General features: G+C 46.9%; 1 protein-coding gene across 5 annotated transcripts in view; it reads left to right on the plus strand.

Moving 5' to 3' along the window:
* The window catches only part of SPATA13 (spermatogenesis associated 13), a 332,158-nt gene extending 316,237 nt beyond the window's left edge, over window positions 1-15,921 (plus strand). For all 5 annotated transcript variants that reach the window (XM_087865231.1, XM_045797086.2, XM_087865232.1 and 2 more), the window contains 6 exons: window positions 672-851; window positions 2,630-2,862; window positions 6,261-6,390; window positions 8,712-9,084; window positions 10,224-10,298; window positions 11,851-15,921. In XM_087865231.1, the coding sequence (XP_087721357.1) occupies window positions 672-851; window positions 2,630-2,862; window positions 6,261-6,390; window positions 8,712-9,084; window positions 10,224-10,298; window positions 11,851-12,026 (1,167 nt within the window). In that variant the 3' untranslated portion in view covers window positions 12,027-15,921. The remainder of the gene's footprint in view (window positions 1-671; window positions 852-2,629; window positions 2,863-6,260; window positions 6,391-8,711; window positions 9,085-10,223; window positions 10,299-11,850) is intronic.
* Window positions 15,922-15,940: the final 19 nt, after the last annotated feature.

Here is a 15,940-nt window from a genome sequence, read left to right on the forward strand (position 1 = left end):
CATGATGCTGATTTGGGGATACGTATTACACATATGTATGGCCTTTCCTTCCCACCACACTAACTCCTACCCCAGCCGTAGGACAACTAGGGTGTTGTACCTGGGGAATGAATAGTACTCTAATCCATGCAGGCGTTGGATTAAAGATCTGCAGCTTTATGCTCTATATAAAAAGTAGGTGATGGTGGAATCCTTGGGTAAGATGTTCTTGGCTCTCTGCCGCAACACTGAGCCGGCTGCATGAGCTGTTGAGCAAGCTGGGGCATTCTGTATTTGACATGTCTTCTCGGCTGTGAAATGAAATTAGGGATGGGAGAATGATTATCTTAAGAGTTTAGAAAAACTGTGACAGTCCCCATGTTTGCGCTTTAATATTTGAAACCAAGCAATTTTGTTTCAGGAGCATAATCTGAAAACTTTCTGTAGTTTCTTGCTTTACACATCCAGCCACATGCACCTGTTTTTTTCCTTTTGTTTTTAAATATTCATAGCACCCTGGAGTCACGAAGGTATGATTATCCCAACAGGGATCCATAGGGTTCAAATATTTTTCTCTAATTAAAATCCCTTCCAAGAGAAAGACTTTGGGCCCCAAAACCTGTATCATTCAGATAAATGATTTCTGTGAATCTCCAGATTAATTTGTAAAAGTTTACTTTGCTGTTTTGCAGGGCTATATTCGACAGTGTCGCAAGCACACGGGAATGTTCACAGTTGCACAACTAGCCACCATTTTTGGAAACATTGAGGATATTTACAAATTCCAAAGAAAGTTCCTGAAAGACCTTGAGAAACAGTACAATAAAGAGGAACCTCACTTAAGTGAAATAGGATCCTGCTTTCTTCAACACGTATGTCACCTGTTACTTCGTATTAATAGCATCCGGTTAAATAATTTTGAAATGTTTCTCCACCCTAGAAAGGAGTCCTTTTTGTTCTGTTTTGTTCTTGCTTTGTTTGCTGGATTAATCTCCCAGGGAATGGAGATGTCAGCTGTAAATTAAGTTGCTTGGCTTCTTTGGTTAATGTTTACCTAAATACCTCAAGATTTCAAAATCTTCCTACTTTCATGCAGTTTTGAGGGGTTCAGGAGGTTGTATTTGGAGTAATTTCTCATAATACCTATTAAGTGACTATTGTATGTTAAGCACGGTTTCCAGAGTTTGCTTATATTGGTTCCTGTAGTGCTGTGGAGAAGGTATGATTACTTAACCCGTTTTCCACGTGCAGAAACTATAGCCCAGAGGGTAACTGACCCGAGGTCACACCTGAGTAAGGGGCAGGTGTGGATTCAGACCGAGCGTGTGGCTCTGGGACCCTGCCTGGGACGCCGAAACTGCCTCAGAACAGTCTTGAGATGATGGCAAGCTTGTAACTGGGGATCGACTGCCCGTGTTTAATACTAACGGATTTCAGAGGAAGGAGACTTTATTCCCAACCCAAATGTGTGTCATCGTTGGAACAGTAACAGCAGTGACAGCAGCTCCCTCCTCAGGAGACGTCGCTGGGTACTGACCCCAGTGACTACAGAGGCAGTAGGAACCAAAGCAGATCCTCGGGGTGTGGGGGGGGGCGGCAGTAAACAGCTGAAAATGATGCTGTGGCGGCCCCACGAGTGCACCAGTCCTGTTTGGCCAGAGCAGAAGTTTCTGAGAGAAAGGCTGCAGAGGTCAGTGAAGGTCAGGTTGCAGGGGGGCAGGTCCCGGTGAAGGTGGAGCCTCTGGGTTGTGTGGGCCTTGCCTGGTCCTGGGCGACCAGAGAGTCTAGCTGAGGGATGAGGTGTCGCTGCTTCTGGGCAGAGGGGGCTGGGGGCCAGGGTAGGGGTGGCTGCAGCGGGGATGCAGAAAGACAGAGATGTTGTCGCGGGGGTTTTTGAGAACCAGCTGACAAAACGGGTCTTGGGGAACATCAAAAAGCAGCAGTCAGAACCGCCGGCAGGATGTTGGGTCTCAAAGAATTGATGGGTAGGTTAGGAAGACCTGTCTTGTAGGGGAATTGGAGTCTGGTGGGAGACGTGTTGAGCACAGACAAGTATAAACCGTGGGGCAGGACCCAGGCTGAAGGGCACACAGCTGTGGGCAGGGTAGACGGCTGCGAGCCGGCGGCCTGGCCGCCGTGGAAGCCGGGGGAAGCCCACGACACTTGCGCAGGGGGACTGGCAGGGCAGCAGCAGCCCTGAAGTGAGAAGCAGAGGAGAAAGGAAGTGAGCCAGGGGCATTCGATCGGAGGTCGGAGGGGACACGCGTGTGGAAGCCAGGTGGTAGGATGTTAAGGACAGGACTTGTAGTGAGGGGAGCAGGTGATGGCTTTGAATCCTCACTTCTTGGTCACGGTCACTACCACGTTTATCAGTGTAAGTAGAGAGGACGAGGGGGAGAGAGTTGGACTCGCGAATAGTGCCTGCCTTTTCCTTAGAGCAGAGCTCGGGCGGGCAGTGGTGGCAGAGGGAGCCGCTGTCCCAGGGAAGCCGAATCCTAGGGCTACCACCCCACAAAGATAACCCCTCCTCCCACCCTCACCCTTCCAGCCACTCCCGCCCCCTGGTCTGTACGGGGCCCCTCCCTCCAGAGAAGATGTCATGGCCCAGAGCCGGCCCATAACCTGACGCAACTGTGCTTCCCCTTCCCAGCAAGAGGGCTTTGCCATCTATTCCGAGTACTGTAACAACCATCCGGGCGCCTGTGCGGAGCTGTCCAACCTGATGAAGCAGGGCAGGTACAGACACTTCTTTGAAGCCTGCCGCCTGCTCCAGCAGATGATCGACATCGCCATCGACGGGTTCCTGCTGACGCCGGTGCAGAAGATCTGCAAGTACCCCCTGCAGCTGGCCGAGCTGCTCAAGTACACCACGCAGGAGCACAGGTGAGAGGGCGCGCGCCGCTGGTGGATGCTCACGGGCTCTCTGGGCCCCACACCCTGGGTCCCCGGGGCGGGCGCTCAGAGCTTCACAGAGTGGCGCTGATGGGCGGGCTTGGGTGTCCTCTTGACACTCTCAGCATCGTGGAAGAAATTGTCACCTTGGGGCGCCTGGGTGGCTCAGTCATTGGGCATCTGCCTTCAGCTCAGGGCGTGGTCCCGGCGTTATGGGATCGAGCCCCACATCGGGCTCCTCCACTGGGAGCCTGCTTCTTCCTCTCCCACTCCCCCTGCTTGTGTTCCCTCTCTCGCTGGCTGTCTATCTCTGTCAAAAAAAATAAATAAAATCTTAAAAAAAAAAAAAAAGAAATTGTCACCTTGCTTAGAATGTTCAAGATTATGAGGTCTTGAAACAGGGTCATTGAAGAGGCTCCAGGGTATCCATTCCTAGAGATGCTAAAAAATTATGAGTGATTCTTAAACTGTGTCATGAACACACAGGGATTTGTATCGTGTTGTTGGTCCTTAAAACTGGTGTCTGTGTTACACATCCGCTTTTGTAGCTACTCAGTAGTTAGTAAGAACAATTTTTAAAAGACACCAGTGTGAATAGTTGGCTTCCAGTCCCACAGCAGCTCGCCCTCAGGGCAGCATCACGTAGTGCAACAAGAAGTTACTTTACGGAACAGTGAGGACTCCCAAAGTTTAAACTTCTGAAGGAGTGGGGAATCTCAAGGATACAGAGTAATGTGTAGGGTTAGCTTGCAGAAGCATCCGCGGAGGTCCTGTCCAGCTGTAAGCCCTTTCTTAAAGATTTATTTATTTTAAAGAAAGAGAGAGCACACGTGGAGCAGGGGGAAGGGCAAAGGGAGAGAGAAAGAATCTCCAAGCAGACTGTGCTGAGTGCAGAGCCTGACGCAGGGCTCGATCTCACGACCCTGAGATCATGACCTGAGCTCAAACCAGGAGTCGGACACTCAACTGCCTGAGCCACCCAGGTGCCCCTGAGACCTTTCTTGCCCAACCCGGGTGCTTGCTCCGTCTCTGTGATCCGTTCCACCCCATCCCCTTATGGTTGGAGCACGGGGCTTCTCATCCTGGTTTCCTGAATACTCCATTTCCTTGTAGGACTTGCTTTGTCCTTAACTAAGTTCTTCTAGGAGATCCAAAAAGTTATCCATTGCTTACTTAATAACAACTCCCTGTTTTCCTACATGTGCAGAATAAAGTATAACCATGCTGTGATTTTTTTGGAAGATCTCACCCATTCAGTGTTGGAATGGGCATGCCATTCTGTGCCATTCCCCGAGACGTGCAGGTCCCAACTGTGTGGTGCCTTTCGGTGGCACTGGTTGGGTCATTGCTGTGTTCTCACCAGGCCAGAACTGGAATGCCAGTAGGCAGGGTTTTAGGATAAAGCTTACTGTTTTAGGTAAGAATCAAGCCTCACCTGTGACCTCTCTGTCACTGGTACAAAGCTTTCAGTGCACCTGCAGCCCATGAACAGATGATCTCAGAAGGTTCTAGTATGGGGGAGGGGGAGAACAGGATTGTAGCCAGAGGAAATTTGCTGTGCCAAACCACAACAGTTGTGGGTTTTAACAGCTAAATGTCGCCCCGAGAGCAGTCAGATTCTCCATGGCAGCGCCTGGCCCTGCAGGGTGTGCAGAACGGAGCATTTTCCATCCTGTCTGCTGCCAGACTCCTGTGGAGACACAGGGCTTGCAAAAGGAATCTGTTTTGCAATTAGATTGGAAGCTGGAAGGAGAAAAAGAGCTAGGTTACCAAACAGTAGACCATAGATGTGGATGTTAGTATAAAGAATTAAGATTAAAAGAGTAAGAGAAAGGAGTTCACTGAAATAGATAAAAGGGAAGAGAGCTATATATATATTTTTTCTTTTTCTGATAGAAAAATCAGAAAACTTGAGTGCAAGGAAAATAGCAAAGTCAAGAGAGCCACAAATTTGCAGAAAATGTTAAACAAAGAATAAAAACACACCGTGATGAGGAACTGGAAAAAATATGTAAAAGAATAAGAAGCAGAGACATCTTGACAGACATGGGCAAACAGATTGGTACATTCCAAGGTGGGCAAGGTGTGGCCAGGAGTCTATATGTCATCCTTCAGCAGTTAATTCTTCTCTTTTAAGGGCATTTTTCACTATGAGGCATTTGCATATTTTGGCTATTTTCCAAAAAAAAAAAAAATCCTTTTAAAGGAAATGACAGAAACCCCATTTCCTTGTCTTCAGGAAAACAAAACAAAATTTTTTCCCCAAAAAACCATTATACTCTGCCTCTTTTCTAGAATTGACAAAATCTTGTAGGAAAAAATGTACCGTTATTTTGTGCACTTTCTTCATCGCTGCAGGCCTGGGGTGGGTGGTTACTCCATTATTTTGGCAGCCCCCTTGTGTCTGTTTTGTTCTTCCTTTGTGCTCTGCGGCTCAGTATGAATAGGCCTGTCCGGAGGCAGCGGGGTCTGAGTGGCGGGGGAATGCCCGGGGACTTCCCAGGGCTGAGCTCTTTGTGTGTGGTAAATAGACAATAGAACCCGCGTCCAGGGCTTGCTTTCCTTGCTGTGCAGGGGATCTGATTCAGTGCTACTGAGATCCAAAGGCTCTATCTCAGAAGACACAGGAAAGTGCTGGAAAGTAAAGAATTCAGTTCATTAGCTGGATTATTGGTTTACATGTCCCCAGATGATTAACGCTGAGCAAGACCTGAATGTCCAACTTCCCAGCTCGAGCCACGCTCTGCTCTAGTCTGTGTGGTGATTGGCACTACAGTTTGTGTTCCTGGTACCTACAGTTATAGAGGCTAGGGAACAAGAGCCTGGTTTGATCTGACTGGAGCATATGGAAGCAGCAGAAACGAAGGTCCGTCAATGAGCTGAATATGGTGTCAGCACTGACGGAACACACCATGTCGAGCCTCTGTGGCTTGTGTCCTCTTTGTGTCCTTACTTGAACACCATAGAAGATGAGACTTAGAGCAAATAATTACTCTTGAGAATGGTTAGTGATTATTAAAGTACTTTATAGCAAAACTGGCTATATCAGTCATAAAGACTGTCCTTTCTTTATTAATGAAAATAATCCATTGTCACTGTGACTAAAACTTACGTCTTGTGGCATTCACTTTCATTCATTGTGATTTCTGGGAAATGAATGAAAACATTCTTATTCCGAAGAATTTTGGATTGCATTCGGTCAGTTCCCTTAACCTATGGAGACTATGGTCTATTCATGGAGGAACAAGAAAAAGGCAACAATGGCCATTATTTAAATGCTACTTTGTCTAGACTGTTAGTATACAAATCCAGGGTGGAGTATGTTACTTTGTTAGTCCTGCTTTGGGAGTTTCAGGTTCTATGGTTAAAATGAAGCTCCTACTTTACAGTGATTACAGCAACATAAAGGCAGCCTATGAAGCCATGAAGAACGTAGCCTGTCTGATCAATGAGCGCAAGCGCAGGCTGGAAAGCATCGACAAGATAGCGCGGTGGCAGGTGTCCATCGTAGGCTGGGAGGTAAGTGAGCGCCCCTTCCTACACCTTCCCCGCCACCCAGAGCCCTCCCTCCCTCTGGCATTCTGGTCTAGGTTGATGACGTACTGTGACATCCTGTGATTGATACTTTATATTCTTGGCTTTAATGGTCTATATATTTTGAGGCAGGTGGTTGAACTGAACAGTCAGCTACTTTACCAGTAACTCACTTCCACCAAAAAATCAACTCTGAAGAGTGTATGTAATTAATTCATTGTTTACGCTCTGTCTCTCCTGCTAGAAATCATGCTCCATCAGAGCAACTAGAGAACATTTTCAAAATATTATTTGTTTATTTGAGAGCGAGAGCTAGTGGGAGGTGGGGAAAGGCAGAGGGAGAGAGTCTTGGACTTTGAGTGAGTGTGGGGTGGGACACGGGGCTCTGTCTCACGACCCTGAGATCATGACCTGAGCTGAAACCAAGGGTAGGACACTTAACTGACTGTGCCACCTGGGAGACCATTTAAAATACAAGTAGTGTGGTAGGAGTATGGACTCTGGACTCACACTGCCTTGTTTGAATTGGGTATTGTCTGGGCAAGATTAAGATTTTCATCCTTAAGATGGGGTTGAAAATATTAGGTACTTCACAGAGCTCTCGTGAGGATTATGTAAGACGGTGGCAAATGCAGTGCTTGGCACCAGCTGTCATGATGGTCCAGCGTGCATATGTGCACACACATGCACACACATTTGTTTATAAGAACGACGACGATTGTGTTTACCACATGCCTGGCACTGGTGTAAGCCATTTTTATATGTGAACTCGTTTAATCTTTTCAATATTCCTGTGAGGTAGGAGCTACTGTTACCCCCATTTAACAGATAGGGGAATGGGAACATGGCAAGGTTAAGTGGCTTGCTCGAACGACTAATGATGTTCCGATTGTTTTCAGACCAACCACAATTCATCATACATTAAACTAATTGGTCAGAACTCACTGTCCCTAAGGATTAAGAAAGTTTGGACTGAGAAGTTAGGTTTTAACTAAAGTAGGTTATGGCAGCGAATGTTGGAAAGAAATACTTCTATTTCAGGGGCCATAGAGCCTTCTGGAGCTTGGACGGGCCCTCAGACATCACCACATTTAACTCTCTTACTTTGTAAGTAAAGAATGTGGGGCACAGAATTGCTCTAAGCAAGCAAGTAGAAGAACTATTCTGGAGTCAAGCTTTTTTGCCTCCACAAAATATTGTGTATAACTGGGATTGAAGAAGGATAAAATCTTATAAATCAAAAGCCAGTCTCATACCAAATACCACATGGTTACATTGGGTTAGACCCAGCCTAATACTGTAAAGGTGTTTTTTCCTTGTGTTCTTGGACCACAGGGATTGGCGCGCCAACTCCCCCAACACGGTCAGAAATCTGTGTGTAACTCTTTACTCTCCTAGAACTTAACTGCTCCTAGCTCACTGTTGACCAGAAGCCTTACTGATAACATAATAGATTAACGCACATTTGGTACATGTTACATGTATTCTATGCTGTATTCTTACAACAAAGTAAGCCAGAGAAAAAAATGTTATTAGGAAAATCATAAGGAAGAGGAAATACATTTACAGTTACTTAGGGGATAATTTATTGTCAGAAGCTTACCAATACCTTGCTGGCAATTTGCTGTCTGGTCTTTTGTTTCCAAGATTCTTAGCTAGTTATGATTCTGGGAGCCGCTATACATACCAGACTCGAAAGCCAGAGCCCCCGAGTCTGTAGCACTCAAGTCCCCCCACATAGAAAGCCTCCTTGGGGGAGCACCTGGGTGGCTCAGTCATTAAGCGTCTGCCTTTGGCTCAGGGCGTGATCCCAGTGGGATCGAGCCCCGCATCGGGCTCCCTGCTCAGCGGGAAGCCTGCTTCTTCCTCTCCCACTCCCCCTGGTTGTGTTCCCTCTCTCGCTGTGTCTCTCTGTCAAATAAATAAATAAAATCTTAAAAGAAAAAAAAAAAAAAAGAAAGCCTCCTTGGTGTCCTTATTCTCAAAGGAGCAGCCTTCAGACTGGCTGGAGTCCGTCCATCCAGCACTTTTATCACCAGTCCTTCCTTGTAAGGAGGACCCATCAGATAACACAGAGGCACTGTAACATTTTCCCGCTGAGTAGGAAATAAAGCAAAGAAGTTTCACACACAAGGAGACGAACCACTCGAGATGTGAGTGGCCTTTTTAGCCCTGCGGACCTGTGAACGGGTCTCCTGTAACTGGAAAGTCGGAGGAAGACTGGGTCAGGACTTGTTCTTGTATCCGTGACACGTTCTCAAGGAATCCGAGTGGGAAGGTCTTAAAATGTGTGTTCATCCTTGCAGGGGCTGGATATCCTAGACCGAAGTTCCGAACTGATCCATTCTGGGGAACTGACCAGAATCACCAAGCACGGCAAGAGCCAGCAGCGGACGTTCTTCCTGTTTGACCACCAGCTGGTGTCGTGCAAGAAGGACCTGCTGCGCAGGGACGTGCTCTACTACAGAGGCCGCACGGACATGGATGGGGTGGAGCTCGTGGACCTGGAGGACGGCCGGGACAAGGACTGGAACCTCAACGTGAGGAACGCTTTCAAGCTCGTCAGCAAAACCACCGACGAAGTTCATCTGTTCTGTGCCAAAAAGCAAGAGGACAAGGCGCGGTGGCTGCAGGCCTGTGGGGATGAAAGGCGGCGCGTGCAGGAGGACCGCGAGATGGGTGAGCAGCACTCCGTCTTCCGACCTCAGGCGCCCGCGGCCCCAGAGGCCAGCTCTTGCCAGCCGTCTCCCAGAGTGAAAGGGCCCCCTGGAAGAAAGAAGCAGGATCTTTCAAATCCCAAATACAGCTGACCCTTGAATAATGCAGGGGTTGGGGCGCCAACCCCCCCACATGGTCAGAAATCTGTGTGTAACTCTTGACTCCCCCAAAACTTAACTACTCCTTAGCCCACTGTTGACCAGAAACCTTACCAATAACATAGTCCATTAACACACATCTGCTGTGTTATATGTATTATATGCGGCATTCTTATAATAAAATGAGCCAGAGAAAAAATGTTATTAAGGAAATCATAAGGAAGAGGAAATACATTTACAGTCCTGCCCTGTATTTATTGAGAAAACCCCATGTATACGTGGGCCCATGCCGTTCAACCCCATGTTGCTCGAGGGTCAGCTGTGCTTCTCAACTTGCTGCAGGACAGACAGAGTTCCTACAGGCAGTGTTTGGTCAGTCGTCTGTGTGTTGATATTCACAGCACCCCACTGCACCTGTTAACGTGTCCTGCGTGGGAGGATGTCGTCCCAGTGTCCATCCTGTGGCAGTCCTTGCTGCTCCTCCACTTATAATCTTTTCAGTCTCTTACAGTTCCTCCAGGAATAAGGATTTTGCTACAGGTTGTGTTGAACACCTCCAGCGTTAACGTGGGTTATGGTTCTAGTTTTACTCTGTAATGGTGTCACTTGTTTCTTATTTTTTTTTAAAATTTTATTTAAATTCGATTAATTAATATATAGTATACTATTAGTTTCAGGGGTAGAATGTGTGATTCATCAGTTGCATATAACACCCAGTGCTCATCACATCACGTGCCCTCCTTAATACCCATCAGCCAATTACCCCATCCCCCCACCCACCTTCCCTCCGGCAACCCTCAGTTTGTTTCCTTGGTTAAGAGTCTCTTACCGTTTATCTCCCTTTCCGATTTCATCTTATTTTCTTTTTCCCTACCTTCCCCTATGATCCTTTGTTTTGTTTCTTAAATTCCACATATGAGTGAAATCATATGATAATTGTCTTTCTCTGATTGACTTATTTCACCTGTTTTGAATGTTTATTATGTCTGTTCCTAAATCCAGGAATGGAAATTTCAGAAAATCAAAAGAAACTCGCCATGTTAAATGCTCAAAAGGCAGGACACGGAAAGTCAAAAGGTAAGTTTTGAAGAAGGCTTCATCTCTTTATCTCCTTCATGTGTATCAGTATTGGAATTAAAATTGGGGAGCATGTCTGAAGTCGTTAGCACACTGATGACCAGCTCTCAACAAAGAAGAGACGTATGGGTGAAACTCAAGATCATAGGTTCCCCCTCCACAACCAAATGGGTGGTTTAGAATAATTGGCGTTTGGTTTTGAGTGTGGGTGTGCTTGAGTATTTGCCTGCATTTGAGCACGAGCCTGTAAGATGTGTTCTGAATCGGTACCACAGAGCTTCTGCACCTCCCCTTCCTGGGGGAGGGAGTGCTGGCCGCCTTCCTCGGGCCAGCCGGCTCCCCAGTCCAAGGCAAACCAGCAGCTCCTGCGTGTTGTGGGCACACGTGAAGGAGAACCCTCCGGCCCCAAACTGCTCATCGGTACAGGCTACGTCCTAGTTTAGGTAAGAGAAAAGGGTCTAAACGGCCAGCACATCAAGAAATGAGCTGAAAAGAAGACACACTAGCTTACTTAGAGCAAGGACTCCCTGCCCTCCGTGCACATTAGAAACGCCTGAGCAGCTGCTGAGGGTGACCTGCGCTCAGGTCACGCCCCAGCCTCCTGGTGTGCAAACAGAGATTTTTTTTACAGCTCCAATAATACACGTGATCTCACCCAACAGGAATAAAATAATAAGGGTTTTTATTCCAAAAATATTTCTTATATTCTTAGAAGCTTTTCTTCTGATTGACTTCCTACTCTAAGAACAATTTATCCTCTGAAATGTGTCCCATTCAGGATTTTCGTAACTGGAAGTACAAAAACAAGACCCAGTTAAGCCCAGGGTGGTGATGTGCCATCAGCTGAGGGCCAGGAAGAATTCATGACCAAAACAACCCTTAGCGTTCCCATTTCCCTGTTCCCTCCGCTCCAAGGCAGAAATCCCCCCTACTAAGTGATAAGTACTTTTGGGGCAAAAAACCTCCTATTTTGTTCTTTTTTTTGCATCTCCACTTCAATGGCAGGTGACCAGTAGATATCCATTTGTTAGAATGTATTAGTTTGTGTCTGTGTCTTCCAGGAGTCACTGGCTCAGCAAGTAGGCACCCGAATGGAAGGAACGCGGGTGGTGGTGGGTGGTCCCCTGCCAGGCACTTCTCACCAGGCAGGCCAGGAGAGCCTTGCGGCAGATCAGGGCAGGGGTGCTTTCGGAATGGAGTCCCGGCTCCTTCTAAGACCCACGTGCTTTCCTCCTGTTACACTGACTTTCACAGTTAGCTTGTGATCCTGGAGCTCATTGTCATAGGCCTTTCTCATCACCTCTGCGCACGTTTAAAACACCTATCCCAATGAAACATTTTGATTAAGCGATTCGGTTCGGGGACCCTGTTCTAAGCTAGCTCCCTTAATTCTCATAGCACCTGGTAGGTGCTGTTATGATGGCTCCTGGATGTACTTTGGGTTCCTATGAGTTAAGAATCAGCTAAGAACTCAGGTCTTGGCGCTTTTTTTCCTTTTCGGCTAACAAGTGACGCTGGGTCCATGTTCCGCCCTTCTCCCCTCTCGAGTTAGGCTACAGCGGATGCCCCGTGGCCCCGCCGCACCAGAGCTTGCACCCCCTCCACCAGCGCCACGTCACCGTGCCCACCAGCGTCCCCCAGCAGCAGGTGTTTGCCCTGGCAGAACCCAAGAGGAAGCCGTCACTCTTCTGGCACACGTTCAACAAACTCACCCCTTTCAAGAAATGAAAACGGGAGGCCACACTTTTGCCCAGGTGTCTGTAAGGAGGAGAACCATTTCTGTTTCTCGTGTGCTGAACCCAGTACTGAAAACTTCTTTTGGGGATCGATGAAGAATAGGAGGCCTTGGATGTGCCTCTGAAGACCCAGCTCCTCCTTGGGAGACGGAGGTCATGACGCACGGCCCTGATGTCCGCGAGACCCCTCTGTGACCTGTGCCAAGATGGCTGGGCCGTGGCAAGGTGACCTGCTGTGCGGTGAAGCCGAGCAGTGACCCCAGTGGGCATCGCTGATGACAGGCACGCTCTGCTGCCGTTCCTGAGGAGGGACTTGATTACAATGCCACTTTTGCATGTGGATTCGAAGGGGACAGTTGTGATGGGGCTGGTACGTTTGTGTCGCGCCAGCACGGGCAAAGCTGTTCCTGTCTTCCCCCGTATTAGGGGAGTTAGCGCCTCAGTGCAGATGGCCGTGGTGGCCCTCCGGATCGTCTGACTTGTCACCAAGTGGTAGTGCAGGCTTCCTCTGGTGAGATGCGTCCCCTACAGGCTGGAGGGAAAAGCACGATGAAGCCCTCCCGTGGCCCACCATCGGGACTTCAGCAGCCTGAAGATGAGGCCGCTTTCCAGGGAGAAAGTGCAGAATCCTACCGTGGGGTGGATTTGTCCTTCTCGAGTCAGGTCCCTTCCCGCCAGTGTGTGTGCAGCATGTGACTCCCGGGCAGAAATCACACCTACTTGCACGTAGAGACCTAAGGAACGAATCAGACCTACCCGTTTGCAATATAAAAACCCATTTACTTTAATTTTCTGATAAACGAAATACGCACACGCAGCCATGGAAAGGCACTCTCAGAGCATCAGTGCGCTCTCCCCATCCGTTGTTTCTGGCGTCCCCACTGGTTAAGTTACAGTGACCTGAACATTCCACCGAGGAAACCTGTGGTTCAGAGCAGCGCACCTTCCTCAGGATTCGAAGCCGACTTTGTTGCATAAACCCCAAACAGTAGTGCTAACCACGCCCTTACTAACCTGTCGGTAGGGTTCTGAAGATTCATTCTTTATTAAGAGACCTTAACAAAAACACATCTAGACTCAGACATGGCAGTCTTTTCTAACGAAGGCCACGTGAGCTGACACCTGGCATTAGTGATCTCCTTGTCTTTGTCTATATTGTAGATGTTGATGAAAATAACTTTTAAATATGTCTGGAGAAGACAAGTTCTGCAAGGGAGAGGCCATTTAAATGTGCTTGGTGCACTGGACCGGGGGGTATTGTGGTCCACACTTCGGTTTTCTGTGTGAGAATCCCCTTTCCGTAGGCTCCTCTCAGAAAGTCCTGTTTTCCAATAGGCCCGTGCTGGAGAATAAACAAACCTGTAACGTCCTAGACAAAGGTGGAACCTGTGCCTGGTGTCTGGTCCCTCCTTCCCCCTCCCAGCCTCCCCCCCACCCAGGGCCGGTCCCGAAGGAGGTGACATCACGCATCAAGAAGACATAATCCTGGACGTCTGAGTAGGCCTTAGAGCATTATCTGGAAATGTTGTCCGGTCTGCCACAGTGATGTGCTCACTTGTACGTAGGATTGCTGCAAGGTCAGGCTGCCTTGGGGTCAACGACCGAGTGTACGAGCGTATGCGTGTGTGTGTGTGTGTGTGTGTAGACACACATGTTGTTTCTTTTTTGGATAGACCTCTCGATTTTAGTTGCATTTATATAACTGACCTTTTTACTAAGAAAATGTAATGATCTATTTTGAAAACTACACTTAAAATGCTTTTTGTGGACCCCTCAGCTAAAGTAACTATAGGGGTCTCTGTGCTAAACAGAGTTGTTTGTATACACAATTTTGAATAGTTTTTTTTTTTTAATATAAGAAAATTAGGGAAGAAAAGAAAACTATTTGCTTGTGTTACATTTTCAGTGAGAACTCAGTTCAAGTAAAGAACACTTAATGGGCTTCCATTTGCTAATGTTTCCTAATGCGCAGTGAAGTGCTTTAAGTGCCGTGACCGGTCCTGCTATATATCCCATCCAAGCCCTAACTTTGGCTTGCCGCCTGTCCCTCCGTGGACTCTCCAGAAGTAGCAGGAAGCTCGGGTACCAGCACCGGCACCGCCCCCGAGAGCTCGGCGCGGTGTGAGCAGTCAGTCCATCAAATACCCACCCTGAGTAGATCCTGCTTGGCCTTTTCTGGTGATTTTGAAAAATGAGAAAATTTTTTTAGAAGGTAGAATGCCTTTCACTTCTTTTAAATCTATTTATCTAGCTTGAGTTTTATTACCAAACGCGTGAGTTCGATAAAGAATAGGTGGCTCAAGTATTCTAATTTTAGGTTTGCCCCACTTTCCTTCTTGATGCGAGTCCTGTGTTCCACTTGGAAAGAACACAAGAGAAATAAACCAAGAGCCCCCAAATGGATTTTGTATGGATTTCATTGGGAGTCTTGCTTTCTCCCTCTTTGTCTCATTTTAACCCCACATTGCCTCATATGGATGCCCCCACAACGCACACACTCTCTCTCACAAAGATAGCAAGACACTGTGACAAATCTCACCTAATTTATTATCTATGTTTCAGAATCTGTTGGAAGACAGTTGAATTGGCCTTGGCCTTGGGTCAAAAGCAACCTTCTCGATTTTCATCATACCTAAAAGGCACAACCACCTTGCAGTAAATCGTAAACAGTCATAAAATGGAATATTTGTAAAATCTTAGAGAAATCGCTTTCTTCGTCTTTGGCCTGCAAGTAAGCAAAAGATGGGCAGCAATGTGCCAGAGCTTTCCTGGGGTCCCTTCTTCCTAGTTTTATTTTCAATAGATCTCCCCTTTTCCCCTGGTAGATCTGATTTTGTCGTTGAAAATATTTCACCCCCGTCTCCATGCTATTTCTAAATATTGTTGTGCCTTTCTATACCTAATCTGGACGAAGACCAGCTCCATGCCGGTTCAGAAAATCCCCTCAATCCTACATCGCTGTTGTCTAGACACAAAGCAGAAATGCATTTAATTCAAACTTTGTTTCACAATAGAAATCTTTTGCAAAAGCCATGATCCAGCATTTATCCGCTGGAAAACTCTCCGTGCCCAAACTGCTGATATTTCTCAGTACACATCAACTTAGTGATGTAGCCAGAATAGAAGAGCTCGATTACTTGGAGTTAAGGAGAAACTGCTGTCTTGTTATTTATGGAAGAGGGGAGACACAGCTGTGTCCCTCACAGGACAGCACTAACAAGTGTGGATACACGTCCTTCCGATGGCTGACAGGCCAGGGACGCTGGACACAAATCGGCTGGGTCAAGCTGCCCAAAAACGTTGGTCCCTAGAAGCTTAACCTACACATGTTCTCATTAAAATTCCACTTGGCTCGTGCTGTTATCCTCAGGATGCATGCGGTGAAAGTACAGATCGAACGGTTTTGAGAAGAATTAAGTAGCAACTGTCCGAGTTTAGAAGGAAAAGCCCAGAAGCTTACATAATTTGATGCAAATGTTTTTAGCTACAACACACTTAACATTATCGTCCTTAGTCATCTCCTAGGCATTGACATTTGTATTTAGAAAATACTGTCCTCTAACGGTTCTGTAATTTAATAATTGGTCTTTTTTGTAAATATTAGCATCAGTTGTGTTTGACTTACCTATTTTGCAGGCTTTTAGTAACCTTTTCCTTGAATTTAACGCAACATCGAGACAATGTTGTCACGTGACAGCTTCCAAACTGATGAATTCGCTGTTGACAGCTGAAGTATGTTGTACAAGACTGCTATAACTTGACATGTATTTCTGTTGAATGAAGTTTTTGTAAAAAAAAAATATTATTTACAATGTTATTTGAATGATTTCTTGTAAATGCTGTGAATCTATACTTGTTTTGTATATTAAAGTTAATTTGCCAAACTCGTTCCAGTAAAGCATCGGA

The sequence above is a fragment of the Ursus americanus genome, chromosome 10 (genome assembly GCF_024610735.1).
Source record: "Ursus americanus isolate L20-20 chromosome 10, mUrsAme1.1.p, whole genome shotgun sequence".
NCBI classification, from domain to species: domain Eukaryota; kingdom Metazoa; phylum Chordata; class Mammalia; order Carnivora; family Ursidae; genus Ursus; species Ursus americanus.